The 27967-nt window shown below is 40.6% G+C and overlaps 1 protein-coding gene across 6 annotated transcripts; it reads right to left on the reverse strand.

The window, feature by feature from the left end:
- Positions 1-1241: 1241 nt before the first annotated feature.
- On the reverse strand, positions 1242-27562 carry SEPHS1 (selenophosphate synthetase 1). Of its 6 annotated transcripts, XM_037065929.1 has the most exons (10): positions 26437-26963; positions 24045-24314; positions 18952-19055; positions 17451-17558; positions 16336-16490; positions 14384-14474; positions 12024-12123; positions 5933-6145; positions 3007-3176; positions 1242-1694 (listed from the first exon to the last, which is right to left on the reverse strand). In XM_037065929.1, exons 2-10 carry the CDS (start codon positions 24235-24237, stop codon positions 1662-1664), a joined length of 1167 nt encoding a protein of 388 aa, XP_036921824.1. In that variant the 5' UTR covers positions 24238-24314; positions 26437-26963; the 3' UTR covers positions 1242-1661. The 6 variants fall into 6 exon arrangements, with proteins under 6 accessions (XP_036921824.1, XP_036921822.1, XP_036921825.1 ...); XM_037065927.1 differs by lacking the exons at positions 1242-1694; positions 26437-26963 and adding an exon at positions 27260-27562 and having other exon boundaries at positions 1982-3176; XM_037065930.1 differs by lacking the exon at positions 1242-1694 and having other exon boundaries at positions 1982-3176; positions 16336-16457.
- Positions 27563-27967: the final 405 nt, after the last annotated feature.

The following is a 27967-nucleotide window of genomic DNA, read 5'->3' on the forward strand; positions in this document are numbered from 1 at the left end:
ATACTTTTCAAAAATACTGGGCCGAAATTAAAAGTACATATTGCTTGCACGATATTTCAAGTTTATTTCCCTGGACTGAACCACAATAAATGCTTCAAAAAAGTCTATGCAAATAATAAACTTAACTTTGATGTCCCTGGACAAATAACTCCTGTTGCTGAACTGACCTCATCAGGGCCCAGCCTCTTCAGTCTGATTCATTAATTCTGTGCATTCTAAAAAACTGCACTTTTGGACGAAACTGTCACAGACTTTAAAGAAAATAAATCATGATATCAAGAATATACCTCGATGTAAGTTTTTAAATGTTCTGAGAATGGCAGTTTTAACACTTATTTAACTTTTTTTATTTATTCACTTATTTTTAGAGGGGAAGGGAGGAACAGCAATGTGTGAGAGAAACATCAGTTGGCTATCACTAGCACACCCCTAACTGGAGACCTGGCCTGCAACCCAGGCAGGTGCCTAGACTGGGAACTGAACCAGTGACCCTTTGGTTCGCAGGCCAGCACTCAATCCACTAAGTCTCACCAGCCAGGGATCAATGTAAAATTTTAAACCGCTCCCATGATGCCAACTAATTATCTACTTATTAATGGCTCACTTAATTTTAAAATATTCTACATAGATTTTGCCAAGAAAACAAATATTCAATGACAATTACCTGGTTCTTCAAGGAACTTTCAAGAGTTTTTTTTGTTTGTTTGTTTTGCTGGGCCCTGATGTCAGTAAACAGAATGATCAAGATGAAAAAGTTCCTAGGAGTATACTGTAAGGGCAAGTTCACGTTCCTTCTCTCCTTTGCCTCTCCCATTCCTTGAGTCCCGTGGTTCTTTTGTGCAGAGCCACTTGGGTGCTTGTTTCTCTAGTCCTGTAACACCTACTCCCCCTCCCCGACTGATTCTGTCTGTCCAGGGTGGGGCTCAAGACTTAGCCTTTGACAAGAACGCTCACGTGATTCTAAGGCAGGTGAGCAAGACCTGGAGGCTCTCTTCTAAAGATCAGCTCTTCCTCCAGGGATGAGATGAATGACACAGACCTCTAGGAACCCAACCTTTTCTCTTTGCAAATGTCAATCTTTACAAAGGTGATTTCCTCAAGGGCATAATCCGTTTACCTCACCTGCTCTGAGAAGGCCTACCACTAAGGAAATCATCAGCCTTGAGGACATGATCTACATTTAAAGTTGTTCAGATTGTCACCAATAGTATTTTTTTTTAAAAAAAGAGTTCAACAGTATGTTCATTTCTGAGGTTTCCAACACATTTTATTTTGCAGTCCAATGGTTTTTAACTTTTGAGGACCAACATCTGTATAAATCCCTACAGAATGACCAATTAATTTCAGTTCTGTAGCAGCCTCTCAGGTACCACACACAATCCTTACAGCTTGAGTGCCAGTGACACCAGTGACATGTGCCAGACAGGCTGCCCTTGGGGTCCCAAAAGGGGTAGGGGAGTGTCCATAGTAAAGCCTCTTCCAGGGGCTTTCTCTCCTCAGTGGCGGTTTCCTTTGGCAAGAAGTTGATTGGTTCACATGGCTCTATTGCCTGTGAGCGGGAAGCATTCACAAGCTTGCAGTGATGTGGTGCTTTTTCTCTCATGCAGACACTTGAGGGGCCAGTGCACTTGTGCTTAATGACAGGAATCCCTCCAAATCACTTAGTAGTTTACAATATAAGGAGGCCTCTGCTTCTAATAACACAGATAAACACCGTTTTAGATTGCCTATTTTTTCTAGAACTACAAAATTTAATTCAAGAAAATATAGGTCCCATGAAAGACTTAAAAGTTTTATAAAACTAAAATCTAGTTTTCCCACAATAAATTGTACTTTAGCCAAAACCCTCCCAATGCTTCTAAAATAATACTAAAAGGGGCATCTGATTATACAAGAGCAATAAAAAAAATTAAATATTTATTTGAACAACAAGTTTGAGTTCAAGCTGCAATGTTGGCAATGAAGATTTTTAACATATCACAAAAAGCGTGCACAAAAATGTACTGGCACAAAGGACAAAATAATGCTCAAAATTAGGCTAAATAGCTGCTGATTTTAAGAAAACAAAAGGCCTGAAATCACTATACAAAATATAAAATGTATTAAGCACTACCATCTGCAGAACAGTCTTTATTATTGATTCTATTTAAAAATTATTTGTGTAATTATATATTGAATTGTAAATGAGTATTATACATGAACCCCCTTTTAGAAGGCAATTCCTCGTTGCACTATAGAACATCTAATTACATTGCAAAAAGTATCCTGTTTTTGCTATTGGTAAACAGTTAATGAATGATGTTACTGTAATTAGGAAGGCTACAAAAAAATAAAAGAAAAAATTTTTTTGTCTTCCAAATGCTTTCCATGCAGATTAGTTAAGCACTTGCCTTGTTTAACTGAATGCACTATTGGAAAACATCCTGGGTCAGAGATGCTCCTGAATTAGAAGATGGGTTTACAAATCAAAGACTCAAAGGAATCATGCAACCCTCTTCCTAATGAGATACCATTCGCCACTTACCAATTCCGTCTGTCCAGAATACCATTCAAGACACTTAGAGAAGATTAGACTGATGATAAATATACATGAAGTGAAAGACACAAACTGCAAGTTGACACTACAACTGGTAATGTCTGTGCTATGTGAAAGCACCTTTAAAAAGAGCCTATGCGGCAAGAGATAAGTGTCTAAAGATTCAAAATGAATCAACAGTATTGGATAACAATATAATTCTCAACTCAGAAGCTGCCTCAAGATTAGGTGCATCTTCAGTTAATGTAACAGGGAAAAAAAGGCCATGGATTTTATTTTATTAATTGCATCCATTCACAAATTGACCTCAGGTGACCAATGTGTAGACACAATGAGATTTTTGTTGTTTATAGTCTTTAATTGAAATGATGATAAAGGAAATAGATCTATTTAAAAACAAAACCAAATAGCGATTTCGGTCTAGATTAAGAGGTGGCACCAGGTGTGGGATTCACATTTTGAGTAGCCACCTGTGGTGCGACTTCGATGATCCGGGGTTTGTCTATGATTCTGGCTGTGCGGTTGCCCTTCTCTACGATCCCAATGATCCATGCCTGGTGACCTTCGCCATATTTGGGGGACTTTATCTCTGCACAGAACCGAGCTGCTTGTTCACGTGGTAAACAGATTAGAAGGCCTCCTGGCAAAGAAAAACAAATTACCATTAATTGTAATGTTGTGTGAGCAATTTCTCTATCACTATCTTTCTAAAACACTCCTGCACAGTTCTATGCTCAACGGAGAACTATCTTCAAGCTGCCCTTTCAACTAGGAAGCCTGTTCTGTTCTGCATTTAACCTATTCCATAGATTAAACTGTAAGCAAGCAGTTTATTGGAAAATATGTGGTAGCTATTTTTTCCAAGCTACAGTGAAAGAAATATTTAAAAACAAGAGAGAAGTTTCCCTTTTTAATTCTCTACATGGATTCCTTGTTTTACAATAACGCTTCCTTTTTTAAATTTAAAAATTAATATCATAAAAGACCGTACTCCTCAGAGTACCTAGGTTCTCTCACTTGCTCTATCATTATCTTCAAAAAAGTATAGAATATGTTAAAATAAATTTTCATTGATATTTCAGTAGCAAAGGCAGAAAATTTTATTTGCAAATAGAAATAACACAATCAGGAAAAAATTTACTCCCTCATCTTAAAGGGCCCATGCACAGACTTACTCAGACTCACTCCCTGTTAGCTCCAGTGTGGGGGCAGCAGATTGAAAAGCATCAGAGATACACTGGGAGGAAATGAACGGTCCAGCATCAGGGTGAGAGCTGGGGGACAGCTATCTCTCAGACAGAAGTGCTGGCAGAGGCCACTGTTCCTTTTCTGAGACTCCATCAACCTGGCTCCACTGTTTTCTCCACCCTGGTGATCCCCTGAGCCACCCAACTTTTGAGTCCACCCAAGCTGTTTTCAGTGGCTTTTCCATACGAATGGCTTGTCTTAGCCCACTTTGACCCATGCTTCAAATTTTCCTAAATTATCTCAAACAAGGAGTCTCTGAGTTAAGCAAGCTCTATACCTCTTGCTTAGTGGTGCCAGGCTTGGCACTAGCAGCAGCTGGCCTTGGTCCATAGCTTGGCCTCACCTGGGTACCTATAAACCCAGCACAAGTAGCAGCTACCTGCAGATCGCTTTGTAGCTCATGCTGTGTGACCTCAGAAAGAACATAGGCAGTGGCAACAGCAATCAAGGTTCAATTACAATAGGAGGGTGTGCACAGCCCACATGAAGGGTATACCTCGACTACCCAGTTTGGGTAATGGGGAGGCTGTGTTACTGGACCCTACTGGTCACCTACTACATTAGGCCACTCTACCAAGCCCAGGTGATGTAGCAGCTGTACCTAATACACAGAAACCAACACAGGGAGGCTGCCAAAATGAGGAGACAAAGAAATATAATAATAAGCAATCTATCAGATTCAGAGTTAAAAATCCTGGTTATAAGGATGCTCAGTGAACTTTGTGAGGACTTCAACAGCATAAAAAAGATCCAGTCAGAAATAAAGTATATACTTGAAATACAGAACAATTTATAGGAAAACCACTGTAGAGTGGATAAAGCTAGGAATCAGATCAGCAATTTGGAATATGAGGAAGCAAAAAACATTCAATCAGATCAGCAAGAAGAAAAAAGGACCCCCCCCCCCCGCCCCCCGCAAAATGAGAATAGTGTAAGGAGCATCTGGGACAAGTATTCCAATATTCGTATCATGGTGGTACCAGAGAGAGAAGGGAAAGAGCAAGACACTGGAAACTTATTTGAAAAAAATAACAGAAAACTTTCTTAACTTGGTGAGGAAACAGACATGCAAGTCCAGGAAGCCCAGAGTCCCAAACAAGATGAACTCAAGGAGGCCAAGGTTAAAAACAAATAGAGAGTCCTAAAAGCAGCAAGAAAAAAGCAATTACCTACAAGGGAGCTCCAAGAATACTGTCAGCTGATTTCTTGACAGAAACTGCAGGCCAGAAGGGATTGGCAAATATTCAAAGTGACAAAAAGCAGGGACCTACATGCAAGATTAGTCTACCCAGCCAAGCTATCACTAGATAAGATATCATCATTTTATATCAGATAAAAGAGCTTCCCAGACAAGAAGAAACTAAAGGAGTTCATCTGGTTCAAATCAGATGATTCAAACCAGTGTTATATGAATTGTTAAAAGGGTCTTAAGAACAAGATAAAAATATGAACAATAAAGTTGCAACAAATACATATCTGTCAACAATTGACAAACAACACGCAAGATGAACAGAAACAGAATCATAGATACAGAGAATGTTTTGATGACTACCAGATGGGGGGTGGGTGTGGAGGAATGGGAGGGAAAAGGTGCAGGGATTAAGAAGTACAAATTGGCAGTTACAGAATAACCATGGGGATATAAAGTACAGCACAAGGAATACCGTAACCAAAGAACACATCCATATACATGGCCCATACAGTGTGGGGATTGCCTGAGGGATTGGGTGGGGTGGGGTGGGGGGGTACTGCATGGAGGGGGCAAAGGGGGAAAAATTGGGACAAGTATAAAAGCATAATCAGTAAAATATAATTTAAAATGCTAATTCATTTTCATTGGCTAAAAAATGCCAATGAAAAGTGAGTAGTGATTTATTTTTTCTCCTTATCTTCCTTCCTCCCATTCTATCCCCAAACAGGGAAAGCAGTGAACTTAATACTGCTCCACCACACACAGGATGGCAGGAGGCTGGTTACCTACAGCACAAAGGGGCTGAGAACATTTTTTTGTGAAAAAAAGTCAAGGTTATCAGCACTGACCTCACAAAAAATGGGGTCATGCTTATGTATTTGGCTTCTTCCTTCTCATGGAACTTTCCATTAGCCTCATTAGTTTAATCCTCAGATTTGGGCCCAGGATCCTTGTACCTGATGTCTCCGGGCAGGTCCCATGCATGAGGCCAAACATGTTTCCACAGGCCTTGCTCACAGCTGCCATCTTGGCCAGGACAGGGAGGTTGTGAATCACAAAGGACACCTCGTTCCTCTGTTGCTTGGCCAGATTCTGCGCGTGGCCCAGGATTCCAAAGCCTGTGATGTCAGTGGCAGCGTGGGCATTGAACGTGTGCATGAGTCCTGCAGCTAAGAGAGACCAGAAAAAGAATTTATTATCTGGTATAATAATTGGAGACTTTCTGAGGGAAAAAAACCCCACCCTTCTTCAAGACAAAATCTTAAATATGCTTGGATCTCAAAATCCCTAATTGTCAGAGAGACAGTATATTGAAATAATGAAAATATAATTAACAAAAAATCAACAAAACCCACAATGAAACTTTTGAAGGTGGTTTCTTTCAATTTCAACCACTTAGAACTATCAGCTGCTTCAATTAACAGTAACTTCCCAATAAACTAAAAAATCTGTGTAGAAGAATTATGATCCCAATGAAAACTAAACCTGTCTAAACTATCTTAAAATAGAAAAAAAAGAGGGCTTTCAAAGACTGACAAAAATTTAAGACAATCTTGCTGGAAGTGAAGCTTAATTTCTTAATTTTTAATTAAAAAAATACTGCTTATTTTTGGATTAGTTTTAGGTTTACAGAAAATTGAGTGGGAAATATAGAAGTTTCCATATGTCCATTTCTCCTGTTTTAATATTTACCACAGTGTGGCACATTTGTCACGTGATACGTCAATACTGATACATTATTAACTAAAGTTCATAGTTCACACCAGGGTTCACTCTTAATGTTGTAGTCTGCAGGTGTTGACAAACATATATAACATGCATCCATCATATTGTTATACAGGTATGTTTCACTGCCCTGAGAATCCTGTGTTCCTCCTGTTCATCTCTCCCCCTTACTACGGGTAACCACCGATCTGGTTGCTGTCTCTAGTTTTATCTTTTCCAGAATTTGGAATTACGTTTGGTCTTTTCAGACTGGCTTCTTTCACTTTGTAATATACATTTAAGGTTCCTCCAGGTCTTTTCATGTCTCATCAGCTCATTTCTTTTTAGCTATCAATAATATTCCATTGTTTGGATGTACCAGTTTATTTATCCACTCACTTGCGGAAGGGTGTCATTGCATCCAGTTTTAACCTTTATGAATAATGCTGTGAGAAACACCTTTGTGCAGATTTCTGCACAAAGAGTGGACAGAAGTTTTCAATTCATTTGGGTAAACACCAAGGGAGAACAACTGCTAGATCATGTTAGTACACTTAGTTCTGCAATCAATCACCCAACTGTCTTCCAAACTGACTGTACCATTCTGCATTCCCACCAGCATGAGAGTTTGTATTGCTCCACATCCCTCTCATCATTTAGTGTTGTCAGTGTTTTAATTTTAAACCATTCTAGTAGGCATGTAGTGAATAGCATCTTGTTTTAAACTGCCATTCCCTAATGACATGCGATGTGGAGCACGTTTTCATGATTATTTGTCATCTGTGTATCTTCTTTGGTAAGGTGTCTTTTCAGACCTTCTGCACATTTTTAAATTGGGTTGCTTTCTCAATGTTGAGTTTGAAGATTTCTCTATATATTCAGAACACCAGTCCTTTGTCAGAATTGTGTTTTGCAAAAAGACTTTTCTTCTAGTTCATGGCTTGTCTTCTTATCCTATTGGTCTCTCTCATAGAGTGTACGTTTTTTGTATTAATGAAATCTAATTTGTATGGATAGTACTTCTGCTGTTACATCTAAAAGACACCACCAAACCAAAGGTCACCTATATTTTCTTCTGTATCACCTTCTAGGAGTCTGGCAGTTTTGCATTTTACAATTAGATCTATAGATCTATAGTTCATTTTGAGTTAATTTTTATGAAAGGTACATGGCCTGTGTTTATAATGATTTTCTGCCTATGGACGTCCAGTTGTTTCAGCACCATTTGTTGAAAAAATTATCCTTTCTCCATTGAACTGCCTTTGCTCTTCAATCAAGGATCAGCTGACTATACTTACGTGGGTCCATTTCTGGACACTCTAGCCCATTCCACTGATTTATTTTCCCATTCTTTCACCAATATCACACTGTCTTGATAACTGCAATTTTAACAGCCACTGATGATTATTACTGAGATTTACTAAATCAAGGGAGTTGGCAAAAAAAAAAAAAAACCAATTTGTAATTCAACTACTTTCCTGCACTTACTAGATGTGACTCTTTTACAAAGACCTTTTTAGAAAATGTTATTTGGTTTCCTCCAAAATACACAAGAACAGTAAAATATGTGGTTGATCACCTTTATCTTCAGAACAAGCTGGCAACCTAGCAACTTCCAAAGGTGACCTAAACGTTTTAGTCATTATGATGTCATTAATTTTTAGATACTTGATATACTTTAACTAACTGTGGTCACACTTTTTTTTAATACTCACATTGTCTTGCCCCCTTTGACTGGTGGGAGCCTCTTCAAGTTATGTGAAGTGACATTATCCTATCTGTTGCTGATAGCTCCATTACTTTCAAAGCACGGGGATGGCCCAGGCTTATGTTCGGTATTTCCTGTCCCAGAGTTGGAATCAGCCATTTCCCCAAGAAGTCCTGGCATTTTTTAGTGGAAAATGGTAATTTTCTGATCAGAATCTTGACACTAGGAGTTTGCTACTAATGGGTTATTACTGCTTCTAGATCTTTTTGAAAGGCTTAGAAATAGGCATTTTTGAGAGGGAAAAATGCTAAGTTTATACTGATAATTCCAAATTCAAGATTAGATTTCTTAGCTCTTTTCATATAATTCTTCCCCATGTGGTTTTGCCATTAAGTTGGTATATACCAGACATGTTTTTTAAAAAATGGAGTTAGCAAAAGGTCTTCTTTAAGAAGATTAAAAAATATGAATAAAATGGAAATAAATATGTATCTATCAAAAAATGAATCTAAAAAACAAAATAAACAAACAAGCAGAATAGAAGCAGAATCATAGAGAATGTTTTTGATGGTTGCCAGATCTCAGCGGGATGCGGGGGTGGGGTCCCGGTGATGGGCAAAAAAGGTGAAGGGATTAAGTATGAATTGGTGCAATAGTTATAGAACAGTCTTGGGGGTGTAAATTACAGCACAGGGAATAGAGAAGCCAAAGAACAGATATGCATGAACCACGAACATGAACAATAGTAGGGGAATGGCCCGAGGGAGTGGAGTAGGGGCTGGGTGGAGGGGGTCAAAGGGGGAAAAATTGGGACAAATGTAATAGCATAAACAATAAAATATAATAAAAATGTGGTTTAGATTTGTAAGATGTGCTCTTTATTAAACTTTTTAAACCATAAAAAATGACATAAAACATTCTAAAGTCAAATTTATGAAATAATGTGTGTTCAGGGTGAATCTGCTTTTTCCTTAGCCCCTCTGATATGTAACAATTTTTATTAATGATTTGTTGCCATTGCTTCTTTTTAAAAGTATAATACACATTATTTCATATTCATATGAATACACAAAATGTAGCATATTGTATACAAGATTCTGACCCTTGCTGTTTTCCCTTTAATCATATCATAGAGATAGCTTCCTAGTGATACAGATTTCTCATCCCTTTTTATAGTCGTGTGTGTGCATACAGACAAGACTTCAGTCATCTATGGATGGGCTTTGGATTGTTTCCTTCTTTTGTAATTATAAATAGTGCTTCAACGAATGGCCTTGTACACATTTCATATTCTGGCCATTGTACCTTTGGGACAGATTCACGGAAGTGGGACTGCTATGTCAAATAAATGTATGCATAATTTTTGCTAGATATGACCAAATACTCCTCTACAAGCATTCTACCATACTGTATTCCTACCAACAATGTGTAAAAAAATAAGGATGGGGAATCATAAATGCTCAAATATAAGCAAAATAATAATCCAAATTTATAAAAACAGATCTCTTACGAACCCCTTTCCCACTGTTAAACTACTTAATTTGAAGGATAAAAAGAAAAAAGACTCCTCAAATAGTTTAAGTGTCACAGGAACAGAAATACAAATGAAAAGCCTTGATTTTAAGTGATGAGACATCAGGAGAACAAATAAATAATTACTATTCACCTTTGTAATATGGCCAGAAACTATTCCTGGAGTGCAGGGAAAAAATATAGAAAAATTGGATCTCAAAATCAACTCTTCAAAACTAAGTGAAAGGTAAAATAATTATAGTATATCTCTCTGGCAGAACATCTAGCCATTAAAAATTATGCATACTAGAATTATATAATATAGAACAAAGAATTTAGTAATGTTACATGAATAAAAGCAGATTGCAAATACACACAAAATGTATGATAACCACAAGTTTAAGACCTCCACAACAAAACAACAGTAAATCACAAAAACCAAACAGAAAAAAATCCTGGAAGAATAGATAAAAATATTAACAAAAGCTGTTTTTGGGTACTTGGATCACGGACAATGCTTTTCCTCTTTTTTTCATTTTCTAAAAACTTGTCCATAATGAGTATGATTTTTTTACAATAGAAAAAGTATAGACAATAAACAGAAATAGAAAATATATTGAAGAATTTTTAAAATGTAGCATCATTATAAACCGTTGTATAACCACTCTGGAAAACAATCAGCACCATCTAGAAGATTAGGCACACTGGCCAGTGTGGCTCAGTTAGTTGCAGTGCTGTCCTATAAACCAAAAGGTTGTGGGTTCAATTCCAAGTCAGGGCACACAGAAGAGGCAACCAATTGATATTTCTCTTTCACATTGATGTTTCTCTCTCTCCCTTTCCTCTCTCTCTAAAATCAGTAAGTAAGTCCTCATGTGAGGATTTTATTTTAAAAAATAAATTAAAAAAATAGGAAAGCTGAGGCAGTAGAGACCTCTTAGACATGTACACCTGAAGCCTTGACCAAGAAAGTTCTTAGCAGCAACCCAAATGCCCAACAAGAGTAGCCCAGATAAGTTAAGTCATGGAGTAGAAAATTATACACTGGAAGCGTGGGCCTGAGAACCAGAGGATCACGGTTCAATTCCCAGTCAGGGCACATGCCTGGGTTGCAGGCCGGCTCCCTGCAGGCCAACTCCCAGCAGGGGACACACGAAAGGCAACCATACATTGATGTTTCTCTCCCTCTCTCCTTCCCCTCTAAAGATAAATAAATAAATTTTTAAAAAAAGAAAATTATACAGTGGAGAAAATTAATAAAATACAAGTATACACAGCAGGGATGATGCTCAGAAACATTAAACAGTGAACAAAACAGCAAGAAAAAAATATACAGGTAGAATTCATTAAAAAAATACAAAACTAATTTACTTCTGAAGTATATAAGTATATGTGATAAAAAATTTAAAAGCATGAGCACAAACATTAGATTCAAAACAACGGTTACTCTTAAGCAGGAATCTAGGACCAGGGTGTGGGAGAGGCACCTCTAGCTTCCAAGGCCACTGTTTCTGACATGAGACGGGAGGCACGTGGGTGCTGCACCGCTACTCCTTAGGCCCTGCACATATGTATTCCTACAGAAGCACCTGTGTGAGTTGCTCTACACAGATAATCTGGATGCAACCCAGCATTTGGAATGTACACTCCAAGAGACAAAAGAAACTTTTGTCTTTTTTGTTCGCTGCAGTGTCCCCAGCACTTGAAGAGTAAAGGATACACTATAGGTCTCTAAACATAAACTGAAGGAGTAAACTTTATATACTATGTACTAGTCATTCTTTTTGGTACTTCACTGACATTTTTCTTTTTAATAATCCTGTGAATAGGATCTCATTTTCCCCATGGAAATACATATAAGAAATACACGCACCTCTATTCTCAAACCCAAGTCTGTCTACAACCAGGGACCAACAGAGGAGGGTCTGCAGTTACTGGCCAAATCTGGCCCATGGCCTATTCTTCCAGCTAAGAGTGGTCTTCTTTTACATGTTGAAAGAGTTGTGGAGGAAAATATCCAAAGCAATTGAGACTGTATGTGGCCTGTAAAAGAGTTCGTTCCCATCTCGACCCTGTTCTGAAAACTTGCTGACCCGGCCGCAGACAGCCTCCCGCCCCAATACCTGTTCTGTTGAGCCTCGCCATATTCATCATCGCCTCCTGGTATGCCAACTCCACATCTTCTTGGGTGACCACTAGTTTAATTTTATTCCATTTTTCAGGCTAATATAGGAACATGGGCGAGGGAGAAAAGAAGGAAAAAAATGTGATTAATCCTTACTTCTAATTACTGGAAGAAAAAGCCTATTTTTCTTTAGTCATCCTAAGGGAAATTTTATTTTTCAAATTTTGTACACAAAATTGTTTTCTTTTTCCCCCTGTAACTATTATTTTAGGTTTCCATTAGAAATACCATAGTGGCATTTTTTATGTTTTCAAGCCACACTTCTGTAGTCAAACAGTGTAATTACTAGCTATAAAAGCTGCAGTGCCCAGGCAATGAAAAGAATGCCAACACTGGGGCAGCTTCTTCTCTGTGGTAAACTATCCATATCCACATATGGATAGTTTTAAATGTCCTTTGGTTCATCTCCCCATCTCTCCTATTAAGCTGATGGCTTTATTTTTCATATAATTACACTGTTACTGGCTTTACCTGAATTCTGGATCAAGGCATTTTATGGATAAAGGAATGTGAAAGCAACTTCGATTGCATGTGTGCTGAGGACAGCTGTGGTGACCACAAAGGTTATCATAAAAGTAAGGGAAAAAAGGTGTTTCCCTTTTTCCTCAGTCAGTCTCCAAAGAAGTTAGCATCATGATTTTGGGTTCTTGACCCACTGCCATCACGGTCCGTCGATGATCATCAGCCACACATTCACTTATTTTTTAGCGACGCACAGTAATCTACCAGTCAGTGTAACAATACCTCAGGTCTATCTAAGGCCCCCTCCTCCCTCATTCCATTTCCCCATTCCCCCCAGAGATAACAGCTCTTCTGAATTTTATACTAGTCATTATTCCCCTGTCCTTCAACAAATAGTGTTCTCATACATATAGATGCCTAAACAATATGCTCTTTGGTCGCTTCTGACTTTTATGAAAAGGGTGATGTACTGTTACAGAGTCTTTGAAACTTGCTTTTATTCAATTCTGAGCATTAAAAAATGGTCAAAGCAAAGAAAGTGTTGAGCTGGGGGTGGGGAGGGGAGGACAGAAGGATCTTAAACCCCTCATCTTTGATGTCCCTTTACCTCAACTGCTTGCAACTCCCTTGCTGAATTCTCAGATATGAGTAGTTGTATTGCGAAACAACTCTGTACATTACTGCCCAGTAATAACCTTCCAGGCAGATTTATAGAGGACTATACTTGGTGGGAAATCTCCCCACCATCACTCGATGAGAAGGGAAGAATAACTAGACTGTGGCAGCCTCACAGATTTTCTCTTCTCTGCTATATCAACTGAACATGCTTGGTTATGAATAACATAAAATTATTCTTCTTTTTCAACTGTTTATTAGGACTGGTAGTTTCAGATGACAGTTGTAGAAATTAAAAGCATCAAAATATGTGAGATACACCACAAATTGTATTAATTTTTGAGTTGTTATGACAACGGGAAAAATCTTAAATGAAGTATGATTATAGCTTGGTGGAAAGTAACTCAGGATAAATATCTATCTATTCCAGATACTCTCTCTACAAGATGATTATTCATCAAAATGTCCTAAGTTACTAATTAGTTTGAAAAGAGAAAATAGCTAAACAAAACAACCAAAAACCTCATCACTAAAATAATTTAAATTGTCAGTAACCCTGGTCTTATTTATATCCCAAGCACCAAACTTTCCACACATTCTCTTCTGTATTATTTTTTTCCTTTTTGTTAAATTTATTGGGATGACACTGGTTTACAAAATTATACAGCTTTCAAGCACATAATTCTATAACACATTATCTGTCTTCTACATTATTTTTAGTGATGTTTAAGATACGAAAGATAAAGCTATCTCAGCACTAAACAAACCAAGCTCACTGCCTTGCAAATTCTCTTTACAGACCTTCTTTGAAGCCACAAGCTGGGGCTCACCTCCTTTAAGTATTCAGTACATGGAACTCTGATTTAACAGCAGAGTAAGGACAATCCGTAGTATTTCTATAAGGGTGTGAATGATACTAAACTCCCTGGTAGTGAAACTAAAGAAGCTCATTTTTAGAAGACAACCTGACGACATTTAGAAGATCTAAACCTGAAACACATTAAAACAGGTCCAAGGGGAAGGGTTTCCTATATGGACAAGACGTGACACTTACTTTGGGAGCAGATATATCTTGCAGTAAAGTAAAAGCATGCTCCCTGCACTAGCACACTGAAGAGACTACTTGACCTGAATGTAAATGCATGCCCTTTTCTCCAAATGTCACAATCCTGTAAACTTTTGTTCAGCTCCTCCTCCCCTGCTGCAGGCAGGGTCACTCACAATATCCAGCCACTGGTGCACTGCCACTGCCACTTGGGTCCCCAGGGGCTTGGTCAGAACGAGCACATCCCCAGGCACGGCATTATCTGGCCTGAAAAAAAGAACAAGGGAAGGGCATGGTCAAATTAACCAAGGAGGTAAATTCATCAGTAGTTTAATAGGAGAAAGAAAAGTCTCGTAAAAACATTGCTTTCGCAAACACATTTAAGTCACCACCACCACCACGTGTTAGAGCCTTGCAACTTGCTATTGAGGCTACTGGAACAAAAACACTAAAAGAGAATACAAGAGTCTACCAATTACCTACCAGACCCAGCCCCCCAATAAAATGTATAAAGCAGCAAATCACTTAGCCTTCAAAGGCGAAGATCTGATCAGGCTTTGATTTGGCCATGCTCATGTATAATTTTCAATATAGACCCAACCATGCTTCGAAGGCAGCAAGACTTCTGAAACAAAGAGTGATTCTCAGGCTATGCAATTGGCTCAAATCTGTGGGTCTAATGTTTTGGTGATTTCAGATCCAAGTTTCAAACTCAGATCGACCAAGAGAGCAGTGAGTTTCCTACTTGGCACATCACTGATAACTGGTAGAAGTCGTTGCCTCCAGGAAGGGAAACTGGCGATGCGGATGAGTGAAAGACTGCACTGTAGAGCGTTTTGTACCTTTCAAATTCTGAGCCATGTCTACACAGTGCCTATCAGTATCTAGTCACAAAACCAGAGAAACAAATGGAATTTGTACTTCCTTCAGAAAATAGAACATGTGGAGGCTTTTCTTCACAAGGCATGAAATATGGCAAGTGGCAACTTGTGCCAATAGAAAAACTTCTCCAAAGATCTAGGAATAGTTAAAAAATAAACCCACATTAAACGATGCTCAGCATCATTAGTGATAAGGCAAATGCAAATCAAACCAGTTAGATATCACTTCAACCCGCTCACATGGCTATTATCAAAAACATAAAATAAAGTAAAATAAAAATAGTAACAAATACTAGAGAGGACATGAGACACTGGAATCCTCCTACATTGCTGTTGGGAACCAGTTTGAGGTTGCTCAAGTTAAACAGTTGCCACATGACCCAGTAATTCTCAGGCATATATACCCAAGAGAATCAAAACATTATGTCCGCATAACAACTTGCATATGCATGTTCATAGCAGCATCATTCATAATAACACAAAGATTTATCACCTGTGACTAAACTGTGGTATGTCCACACAATGGAACAGTATCAGCCATAAAAAGGAATGAAGTACCAATACATGCTACAATATGGATGAACCTTCAAAGCATTATACTAAGTAAAAGAAGCCAGACACAAAACATCACATATTGTATGATTCCATCCATATGAATGTCTAGAATAGACAAATCCAGAGACAGAAAGTAGATTAGTGGTTTCCAAAGGATGGAGGAAGGAGAGAGTTGGGAATGATTGCTTACAGATAAAAGGCTTCTTTTGGGCTGGGGTGGGGTGTGAGTGGAATATTCTGGAATTAGATAAAAATGATGGCTGTACAACCTTGTAAATATAAAAAAATGAACTGTATACTTTAAAATGCTGGATTTTATATAATGTAAAACTTTGTTATATGAATTATACTTCAATAAAAATACTGAAAATTTAAAAAACAAGAACGAAGTACTGATAGATCTTGGAAAAGGGATGAACCTTAAAAAAATATTATGCTAACATTTATATAAAGTGAAAGAAGCCAGGACAGGGCATGACAGTTAGTGTGGGGACATGGTTCCTTGTTGTGTTGATGGAAACGTTCTAAAACTGACTCTGGGGATGGATACAAAACTCTGTGATTACTAAAGGACCATTGAACTATATACTTTAAATGGGTGAATTTTATAGTATGAAAATTCTATCTCAATGAATCTATCTTCAGAAAAGAAAGAGAACCAGGCCAGGCGACATGGAACAAAACCAACTTACATGATAAATTCATTGGGCTGGCAGACAGTTGTAGCCACTCCTCCCAAAACAATCCAGGGGTTTAACACTGTTTGGCCGCCCGTTACAGACGTTCCTGCCTCCTCTGCTGCATCTTTAAAACCCTGTATAATTAGGGGCATCACTTTATCCCTTTCCTAGGGTTTAAAAGGACACAAATTAAAAGTCATATAATTCAGTACAAAACCGAGAAAAGAGTGTCTACACTTGTAGTTATAAAGAGAATTGTAAAACCCTAAAGAAGTCCTGAAAGTTTACAGACTGGACAGGGAGGGAGTAGTAAGAAAGAAGGACGGAATAGTTTACATTGTAGCCATTTCATCAAAAGCTGGAAGATATTCTAGATTACAATGGGAATGAAGCCCAGACAACAGAGAAGGAAAAAATGGAATGTGACTGGGTATACAGGGCTCTCCAAAACCTGAGCCAGCTCTTCAAATGGTCCTTAAGAACTCCAAGACTCATTTAATATGCACCCTCCCCCCGCCCCAGACAACTGTGTGTAAGCGATGGCCCAGCTACACATCTGTGCAGGCAGAAACGGGCCTACTGAAAACTCTCATTTCTACAAGGCAGGGGAAACTTCTTTTAGGGGACAAACACCAGTACCTTTCAAAAATAATCTAAATGGGAATTCATCTCTGGGTCAGAGAACAGGTACAGATAGCAAGGTTACAGACACTACCAGGTAAGCACAGGAACACATGTGACACCCCAGCCCCATCACTGCCTACATCAGTGACCAATCAGCAACCAAAGGGAAGGGTGCCTGTCCCTTGGGGGTGCCGCATACCATGGGTCTGTAAGGCTGGTCCAGTTCACAGGCCTGGTGTGGAAGTGGCCTAGACTTTAAAACAAACATAAATGTCTTGGCTTTGGTCTACCCAGAAGAAAGGGAAGCAGGCAGTGGTAATGAAAATGTGAATAGGCCAGACTATTTTAATTCACTAATAGCTGCCCAAAAGTGGAGAACATGATGAAATACGGAAGTCACGCAGCCTGGGCTCCTCACTGTACAGATGGGAAAAGAAAGGTGACCAGTCCAGTGAAGTGACCAAGACAACAGACAATAAGCAGCTGGCCCAGCTCCTACTTACCCTGTCAGTCATTTTATTACTGACTCCAAGGAGCATCAGCATATTGTCACATTCTGTGACCCCCATTGCATAGAGGTCACTGAGGACATTGGCACATGCTATTCTGCCCTGGAAGAGAACACAGACATGAGAAAGGACAAGAGGGGGACTTTCCATGTGTGGAAACAAAGAGTGAGTCTATAGAGTAACTCCCAAGAGAACCCAGGGACTTTCCAGGGATGGCAGCTGCTGGGATAGGGTGCTGTTTCTGTGATTTGCAGGCTGGTTACCTTTCCTTAATCACAGAATCACTAGGCTATTCACTCTTTCTAAGTCATTTTTCTTCTGACATAAGGATAAAGAAACTCCCAAACATTAAAAATTTCAGTGGTTTTTTTTTTGGCTTGTTTAGGCTTTTCCAATGATTTTCTGGCAGACTGGCAGTTACCTGCATAGCCTTCTGTGACTCAGTTTCAACAGTAACAAGGCAACGAGTGGTATGCAACTTGAATGCCGAGGGCTGGTTAGGGCTGCAGGGACTTACTGCCCCTTCTGTTCTGGCTTCTCTCATATGCTTTTAAGAGATGGTAGAAAAAGGATGAATTCCTATTCTAGCTACCTCTGCCACCTGCTCAGGTGGGACACCTAGAGTGTGGCTAAACCTCAGTCTCTCAGAAACACTCTCTAGAGGAGAAAAACAGATGGATGTGTGGAGAGACAAGTTTCTATTAACCTGTGTGCTTGTCACTGGCACCTGAGAGGTGAACACCCCACCCTCACTCCCATTTAGCTGCCTCATGGCCCAAGTCCCTACATATGCAGCTTGATCCCAGCACCCTTGGCACGAAGGAAGGAAGGACCTCTGGTGTTTCCTAATGATAGGATGTTCCCAATCTCATCGGCTCCTCTCAGCTGGTAGGATGGACGGTTAAAGCCAAGTAGATTAAGGGTTGCTGGCTGCAACCATGCAATGAACATTTGGAAAATATATCCAAGCCAGGCATGATCAGTAGTTAGAAACTTTAATCCAGCAGTTCAAATACATCTTCTACTCAGTGAGTCTATAACACAGTTGGGGACTAAGGGAGTGGCCAGAATCAGAATAAATGGTCAACAAGTTAAATTTTGGTGAGATCTATTCTGGAAGAAACCATCTAGTTATCAGACTTACTACAGGGTATCGTAACATCTTGGCCCTGAAACATAGGAGTGAGGAGTTTACAAATATCAAACAAAGAAAATAACTACAGACACACCAGTCAACAGACACTGTTAGTAGACAGCAGGTATTCTTGCAGAAAAGCAGCAGAGGGACTTCTGCCTAACTGCTCATGTGCAGTACCAAGCATAAGGAGGAGGCATATCGAATGGCTGCAATTGCAGGAGTCAGGTCAGTGGTGGGATGAAAATGATTTGGATATAACAAAAACAAGAAAACAGACACACACACAAAACCATGGCCACAACCCAAAACCAAACAAATGGCAGTTCCAGATGTAAAAACATATTAGGTCAAACTTACCATCATGTAAGGGTCATCAACGATAGGATAAATGTAATCTGTGGTTTGCACCAAGGAAAGACCACCATGCCTCAAAGGAATGACACAAGTATCCATTCCAATTCCTGCAAAGATGGAAGTCATCATCATCCACAAACCAACAGGAAAGGCCATTTCATCTTATGCCATCAGTGTTCTGCACAGGAGTGGTCCCCATGAGATACTTGTGGAACAATGCATGCTGCCAGGACAGCAATGTGTCTCCTACCAAGAAGTATAACTGAAGTAAATGTGAAATATAACTAGCTGGAGATAGAAAATGGGAGTAAAATTTGTTAGTGACAAAGACTCAAGCTCCGTGTGGTATAATTTTAGCCCTTCACGATGCCTTGAATAGATACTTCCCTTTGTATACCGTATCATGGGACTGGCACCACATAGAATTTCTTTAAAGAATAGCATAAATGGAACTTTGGGTGTTTTATCTATAGCTTATTTTAATTTATCTTCAGGTGCTATTCTGTTTTCCCAACAGAAAATGTGTAAAATATTTTATACACGTAAAATGTTATTATTTCCACATTTTAGTCCATAATGAAAATAGTAAATTAGGAAAAAAGAAGAGGGCAAAGACAGAACAGGAATCCATCATTTCCAACCAAGGAAGTACACAAACACTGTGGTATCTAAAAGCACTGTTTCTTAAGAGGACAACTTAAAATTCCATGTTATTCCCCTTGTAAAAACATGTCACTTTTACTCACTTATAATATGAAGGGGGAAAATGTGCTAAATAAGCCTGTTGTAAATATTTCAATTTATTGAAGTTGTGGTTAAACATTTAGAAAAATACAGTCATACCTGGATACTCTCTGGCTTAAGAACTCATCAAACCCTGTACCAGTTGCATACTGATGAGAAAAAGTGTTTCAGCACTCATCACTTGCTCAGGATTCATTACATTTGCTACAACTTGTATGAGTCACAACGCCACCCCAAAAGAGAAAATGCTTCATTGTTCACAGTTTCCACACTCATTATGAGTTTCGGAATGAATTAACAATGAGTAGTACCAAGGTACCAGTGTTTAAACAACTGATAAGCTAATAAGACACACTTCTCTTTTCCTGAGATTAGTTTAGAAACCATCAAGACCAACTCTTGCAAGTTATACTTCTTTAAAAATCACCTGTAATGCAGGTAACTTTACAAATTCCAACTGGCCTTCCCACCAAGTAGGCTGAGTAGAGTGTTTTCCTATGCCTGTCTCGAAAGGATGTCACCTGCCCTCTGACTTCACCGGTGCAAGTCCATCAGCCACAGAGAAAAAGGCAGGATGAAGTACAAAAAGAAGCAAGGGGATGCTACCTTCTCAATTCAGAATTCCAAAGCAAACAAAACTAAATCATACCAAATCACATGAAACAAAGACTTGTGTACCTCTCATATTCTGCATAAGGAAAATGCTCAGGCACAACTATTTCAGCACCACAAACGTGACATACCCAACAGAGGCCAGGGCACGGGGCACCTTATTTTCCCGTCTTGGTCCATTATTACTAATGCAAAAAATAAAATCAAGTTTAATAAAAAGTCATAGATTCTGTGAAGACAAGCTGATTTCTTTTTACTACACCAGATGGCAACTCTTGGTGGAAGATTCAGTTAGGGAGTGGAGAGTTTAAGTTCAGAATGGCAAGTCTTGCAAATCTGTGACAACAAAATCCATTTACCAGTGACCAGTTTTCACATGTATTAGCTATGTGCAGACCCTCAGAAATTTCACTTAACAACTGTTCTCTAGCATTTAAGTTGAAATAGAACAAGAACCACGTTTAACCTGCACTGATTCTCCCTGAATTGATCATTCTAACTGGTCACTCTGAGTGTATGACTATTCATTTTGGAAATCGGTGAGATACAGTTTTTGTTTTCATATGAACTAAAGGACTGCAGAAAGACACATTAAAAAGTCACTGAATGTTAGCTTTAAATGTTTCTAATTTGGGTATTCTTAAACTTGAATTACATATATTTGCAAAGCATTTAATTTTTACTTATACCTACTATCAGAGCATTTTAACTGATGACTCTTGAGCATGTTCCTAGGGCTGAAAAGAAGTTCACATTATCCTTATTTCTTCATTCATAAGCCACTGGCTACATGTGGTACATGTGAAATACATTTATTTCTGATAGAGATGCACGGTAAGTGTAAAATACATACCAGATTTTACATACTAGTACCAAAAACCCCAAACCTCATGTTTTATATGAATTGTTGAAATAATATTTTCTATTGTTACATGAAACATATTATAATGAACTTAACCTAATTTTTTTAAATGTGACTACTAGAACATTTAAAATTACACATGTGGCTTACACTTCTTTTGGACAGCACTGGTCCATAGTGATTGGTTTACAAATCATCTATCAAATTTCAAGGAAGTAAGAGAGTATGAGCCTGAGATGGGCCATGGGCCTGGAAAAACTAGCATATCAAGGTGAGAGAGGGACAATCCAGGTAGAGGGCAAGTGGGCACACAGGGAGACGTCAGAGAGTGGAAGAAGTCTCAAGTACCAATCTGAGCAACGGGGAATTCTAGAAGGTTTTCAGGAAGACTGAAACCATCCATCAAGAAAACCCAAATCATCACACCATCACCACTGCCAGGAACTACCAAACACTTGTCAGCTCTAAAGTACCAGGCAACAGATGTACCAGGTTCTTAGATACACCTACTTTAACATTTTTTTTTTAGTTAGAATACATCTAATATCTGTATATTTAACAACTGTTATGGTTCGTCCCTCAATTAATAGCATTTTAGAATCCAGGAAATACGACACTCTTTTAGAAAAAAATTAAAATCAGATAAGCACAGTTGTGTGTATAAATTTACAGACATACATACACATATATATGTATTGCTTATGTGTATATACACACAGTGCATATACATGCATGATAATTTCTAGTATAGCAATTTACAAACAGTATTATTATACCACTGTATATAAATCAGGAAACTGAGGCTCAGGAGGGTTAAGAATGTGCACACAGTAACGTTAGTGACTAGTAAGTGACTGCCAGGATATGACTCTAGATCTGATTCCACAGCCAAGTTATACCAAGACATACCACTTCTGTATATAGTTTTAATACCATGCTTCCTTCAATGTCTATTCACTTGTAATCTGGGATCTGTAGCTACCCCTAGTGAATGCCATGAAGGCAAATGCTTCAGATGTGCATTTTTCTGGAAAAGGGAGATACCTTCTCAAAAATCATGTGCGACCAGAATCCACTGCCTTCATGTCCTTATATCTGCTTTTCCCTGCCTCTTCCCTCGCTGTTGACATCTGTCCCCTTTTGCCACTGCTAAGGATTACAGGTGATGCAGCTTCTCTCCCCACTCTGAATACGCTTGGACTTAGAAACCAGATGACAGAAGGCAGAGGAACTGAAAGACACGGATTCCAGGTCTTGCCCTTGGCCAAGTGTCATGGTGCTGCTGGAAGGAGCAAATGATCCTACCCATTACGAAAGTGCTTAACAGTGCACGCCATGCCCCAGTGCTCAAAAATGTCAACCGGGGGAAGTTCTAAAGAGGAATTATTACTTTATCCACAAGGTTTTTATTGCATTGTTTTGCCCCATTCAGTAGCTATTTTTCTTGACAAAGCTATTGAAGAATTTCTTCAAAATACAGATGCTTCTTAACGTTCCTAAGTCAAAAATGCATTTAATACATCTAACCAACCAGACATCATAGCTTATCCTAGCCTACTTTAAATGTGCTCAGAACACTACTTGGGAAAATCATCTAACACAATGAATATACTATAAATAGTGTATCAGTTGTATCCCCGGTGATTTCCTGGTTGACTGGAACTGAAGCTCAGGGCCCAGCATCACAAGAGAGCATCAATCTGCATATTGCTAGCCTGGGAGAAAACTAGAATTCAAAATTCCAGGTACAGTTTCTATTGAATGCACACTGCTTTCATGCCATCACCAAGTCAAAAAAATCATGAATTGAACCACCACAAATTGGGAACCGTCTGTATTTTTATTTTTTGACAAGCTGATATCCAACCCAACTCATTCATGTGGTATTTCTCCACACTCAGACATCAGCTAGGTGAGGATGCTTCAAATTGAGCTCCTGGGAGTTCTGAGGCCCCTAGAGTGTGGACTGTGAGCTTTCCTCTCTCCCAATCAAGGCACTCTGCTTTTATCTGCCTTATGTATCAGGGAAGAAAGGAGTACCCTGGGTTCAAAACCAAGGTTGTATTCACAATAAAATAATGGGCGAAAATAAATAAGAATCTTACAAAAGAAAGCTGACCGAGTCACACACAATAACTACAAAACATCCAAATTCCTAGAATACCCACCAAACAATCAGATTGCAAAATGACCACAGTCTTGCATCACATACTGACAAACCACACAATAAAAGCTAACAAGATCCCAATAGCCTATAATTTCTTTCTGAGCTCTATGTTCAGGGAAAGGCAAACCACCGATGAAGTCAGGAATTCTGTAAAGAAAAAAATATGGCTCTCAATTCCAGATGACACCTGGGGGCAACTACAGTTTCAGTCCAGCTTCTGCTCTTCTGTGTCTGGTATATTCTTCTCCTTCCTCCCCAAAGGGACTTTTCAAACAATGCATATTGAGGAGAAACATCCAAGCCTCACCTACTCCCAACCTGCTCACTGCTCTCAATGTACTGCACACTGATACTTAAGCACCACCTTTCCTAAGCCAATGAAGGAAATGCAAGCATTTTAAGGAAATGTTTGGGATAAAGGCATAAAGGAGGTTTTGCTTAATCCTCAGCTAACAAGAAAAATCGATGTAATTAAAAATGGTTTTACCATAATTGTCTCAATCGTGTACTTAATAGTTTATAAATGGTTACAGCATATTTCAAGCACTTCCTCCTCCAGACAAATTACAATAATGTAGTAAACTACCTTGCTTCGTCCTTTGATTCTTTCTCACAGAAATTATTTAAAAGCAACATGGTTTTTGACTCTGACAACAGCGCAGCCAAGATACTTTACTCAGGGAAATGTAAGACAAACAATGGGTCACATACCAAGCCTTGGCATAACTGCTCCCAGAAACTGTTCATCTTCTTGGAAGTGGTTCTCTTGCAAGGATTCCAACAATTTCTGCAGGACATCTTGGGGCACTTTGCAGCCAGTACCCTTCAGTTCTGTGAATCTGGTTAGCCGGAAGCTCTTGTCCAATTCATAACTTTCCGGGTTAAAGGACTCCCGTGTAGACATGGTTCTTGGGTGTACACACCTCACAGCTGGGCTCCTCACCTTCCTCTCCTAGTCTGCTGGTTTCTTTATGGATCAACCTGAGTATCACCAAAACACAAACACCATCAAAAGATTTCTCACTAGTGCCCTGAATGGTATGGTTCAGTGGATTGGCATTGTCCCACAAGCCAAAAGGTTGCCAGTTCAATTCCCAGTCAGGGCATGTGCCTGGGTTGTAGGATGTGTGATGGGCAACAGATTGGTATTTCTCTCCTTCTCTTCCTCTCTAAGTAAAACCTTAAAAAAAGAAAAAGATTTCTCACTAGTACCTACCAAAAGGCAAGTGAATACATAAAAGTGAAAAGTAAATGTGAAGAGGACTGAAATTGGTAAGTCTACTGGGAAATGATGATTTGGGGCCCTAACAGTTCAGGTCAGTGATGCATAAGCCAAATAAGTAATTTTAAAGTGACCATAACCATCATAGGCATCCTCTAGGTAAGATCCAATGTTTGTGGTGTTGTAACTGGGGCTCTGAGGGGTAGCCAGACCTCCCCTGAAGAAGGAGCTATGGGCCAGCTGGTTTACATGACACAGTGCCATCTTGAAAAGTAAGTCACAATGGTTCTTCTAGTGTGAAGTGTTATGAAAAAATGTCTAATCACTTTATGTCAACTCAGAAGCATTGTGATTTGGAAATTAAATGTTTGTTAAAGTGACTTTTCTGATCTCTTTGTTATCTCACATAGAAAAATAAAACACCTACTAGATACTTTGCAGGAAAAGAATATTGAAAAGACATTTGGTGAAATTCTTCATGACGTTAAATTCAACTTTAGAAAAATGTTTTTACTGAGCCAGAACTATACAACACAACCCAAAACTAATAGTCTCACTCAAGTACACAACTTGAAAAATAGAACTGCTGTTTAATACAGTCAAATACATTTTCTTCACAAGAGCGGTGTAAAGTTCTGTTTTAATGCAGTGCTAGTTCCTAGAAAGCAAACATCTGCTCAACAAACTAGTACACACACATCACTGACAAAGTAAAATACGCTACTGCTCATTACTGTTTTACCACAGAACTAAAATGATAAATTAAGCTGTGCTAAATCACTAGCTTTATAGCACTTGGTAGCAACGGAACAAGTACTTCAGAGTTCAAAACCTTTGGGGCTAAACCAAAAACTCACCATGTGCCCCCAGGATTTACAAACCTCCACACCGTATTCTAGTGGGCATAGAATTACAGACACCCGAAGTTTTAGGGCCAGTTTCTCTTATAAAATGTATCATCAAGAACATAATTCCCAATTATAGCGTTTTTGATCCCTGCACAGGAATCAAATCATTCATTTCAAATCAAATCACTCATTTCAAATAAATCTCACAAAGCCAAAATCTGGGCAATAATCCAAGCCGTCTTTACGAAAACATGTTTGGGGTGAGCAATGATTTCGGTGTGAAAGCTACAACTGTGCAACATTCCAAAACAACCTGTCCAAAAGGAGGGCAGCAGGAGAGCAAAGCAAGTGACCGAGATGGGAATTTCTGAAGCCATTTGAGAGTTAAGAAAGTCCTACAGGACGTTTACTAGGAAGAGTCTGGAATAAAAGCAAAAGTCCTTTCCTCTCAAAGGGCTTCCCATTTAACTCGGCCTCACTCCTACCAGGAAAAAACAAACACACACCTAACTAGGCATCAAGGTATTTTCCTACTCTAATCCCTATCAAAAAAAAAAAAAAAAGGCAGGAGGGGAATTTGTGGGACTAACTTCCTTTTAAACATCATTTATATCTTCACAAATTTTTAAAGGGAATAAAGTTTAAAACACCTCAAGCCAAGAAGGCACTCAAGAGTTTTAAAATTCCAAATGGAACAAGGGACACGAATCACAACATTCACAGACTAACACTAAAGAGTCAAATTCTTACATTTTGGGAGGGAGATGAGGAAGGGGGTCTGTTTGGAGAAAAAGAGCAATTAATGGGGAAGAGGGAGCGAAGGAATGTGCCTAAGAGGCTGTCAACTCCAACCCCAAAACTGCCAGTTTACACCTTTAAAACAATGACATGAATATTTAAAGATAACGGTTAACCCTTTCTTTTCCCCAGCCACGTTTAAACTTCTTTAAAACGGATGGCAAAGCGTGCCGCACGGCTGGGGGAGCACAGTAAGTGGCGGTGGGAGAGGGTGCAGCCCCAGCTCGATACCTACCTACCCAAAGCCCCTAAGCCCAGGACATCAACAATGGAAGGGACACTGCGACGTGGGCGCAGGGACCAGGCGCTCGCCATGAAGCACACGTCGAAGTCGCCACAGTATGGGGCACGGAACTCCGGGACACCTTAAAGCTTTGGCTGCCGCCTTTAAAGGCCAATCGGGCCTGGGCTCTTTGTGCGGCGCCGAGGGCTGGCCGCGGCCTGGGGAGGCAGCGCGGCGCCTCTGGATGGGCCATGCCCGACAGCCCGCTTGTCCTCCCAAGCTGTGGCGGCGAGAACCGCGCGCGGCCCAGAGGCCGCAGCGGGCCGAGCGCGGCAGGACCCCGGCCCGCTGGTCAGCCCGGCCACAACGCCCAGTCGTTGGCCCCGGGTCGGAGGGCGCACGCGGCGGAGGCGGGGGGGGGGGCGGGGATGGCGGGAAGGCGCTGGGCCAAAGTGACCCGCCTGGATTCTCCGCCGCACGCGCGCGCTGGCCGCCGCCGCCGCCGCCGCACAAAAATGTCGGCGGGCGAAAAAATTAACCCCTACGTCGCCGCCGCCGCCCTCCCCCTCCACTCCTCCCCCGCCCTCTCTCCCTCCCTCCTTCCCCGGCCCCGCGCGGCGGCGGCGGCGGCGCGGGCGGTGCTTCTTTTTTAAAGCGGCCCCACCAAGCCCTGGCTCGGCCCCTCTGCAGGCAGTGCTGGTGCGTGCCGGCCGTGCGCAACTCCGGGCAGCCCGGGCGGCCGGGAGGGGGATCCGCACGGCCACCCGGGGCCTGCGGACGAATATTCCCCTTTAAGCCTGGTGTCGCGCCCCCCCTCCCCGAGCCGGGCGCTTACCGGTTAGCTTTGCGCCCTCCGCCTCCTCCGGAAAACGGGCCGCCGCCGCTCCCACAATGCACCGGGCGCGCCGGGCTCCCTTAAGCGTCGCCTGAATAAAAATGCCGCTCCCGGCGGCGCGGAGGGCGGGAGGGCCCGGGCCACGCTGGGCGCTGCGGGGGCTTGGCCCAGCTCCGCGGGCCCCTGCCGGGAATGGGCCGCCGCGCTTCGCGGTTCGCCGCGCCAAGGGGCCTTTAAGGCCCTCTACCTCCCTTTAAGAGGCGGCGGGCATCGGCCCGAGCGGCTCGGTGGCTGCGTGCGGCCCGGGAAGGGGGCGGGGGCGCTGTGCAGGCCCGAGCGCGGCAATGATTGGTCTCGGGGGAGGGGTGGGGGGTTGCAAAGCCGAGGAGCGGTGGCATCCGTTGCCTGATGCAAAAAGGATTTATTTCAAAAGTTGCGAGTTGCATTGGCAGCAACCTTTGGCGCCCAGGCCACCTACTTTCCCTAGACTTGCTGGAGTGGCCGGGAGTGTTTTCCAAAACCTGTCAGGTCTCAGCAGCTTTACGCTGTGGACGCTGGACCTGCTCCCCGCGCGCACATGTCGCGTCGTGCTGGAAGACGATGATCCTTGAAACAATTTTTTCAAGAGTGGGAGCGGAGGAAAAGGCGCCTCTGCTAACTAAGACGAAGGGCTTGAAATCACAAACGGTGTTTTGACGAATGACGACT

The sequence above is a fragment of the Sturnira hondurensis genome, unplaced genomic scaffold (assembly GCF_014824575.4).
Source record: "Sturnira hondurensis isolate 20B ecotype Veracruz unplaced genomic scaffold, ASM1482457v3 Scaffold0016284, whole genome shotgun sequence".
In the NCBI taxonomy this organism is placed as follows: domain Eukaryota; kingdom Metazoa; phylum Chordata; class Mammalia; order Chiroptera; family Phyllostomidae; genus Sturnira; species Sturnira hondurensis.

Bases quoted from the DNA above. Each gene is read 5' to 3' on its own strand.
- SEPHS1 (XM_037065927.1), bottom strand. From the start codon at position 24,237: ATGTCTACACGGGAGTCCTTTAACCCGGAAAGTTATGAATTGGACAAG. The intron at 17,559-18,951 runs GTAAGTTTGACC...GTTCTCTTCCAG, and splicing joins TTGATGACCCTTACATGATG to GGCAGAATAGCATGTGCCAA. The intron at 16,491-17,450 runs GTAAGTAGGAGC...TTTAAACCCTAG, and splicing joins GTAATAAAATGACTGACAGG to GAAAGGGATAAAGTGATGCC.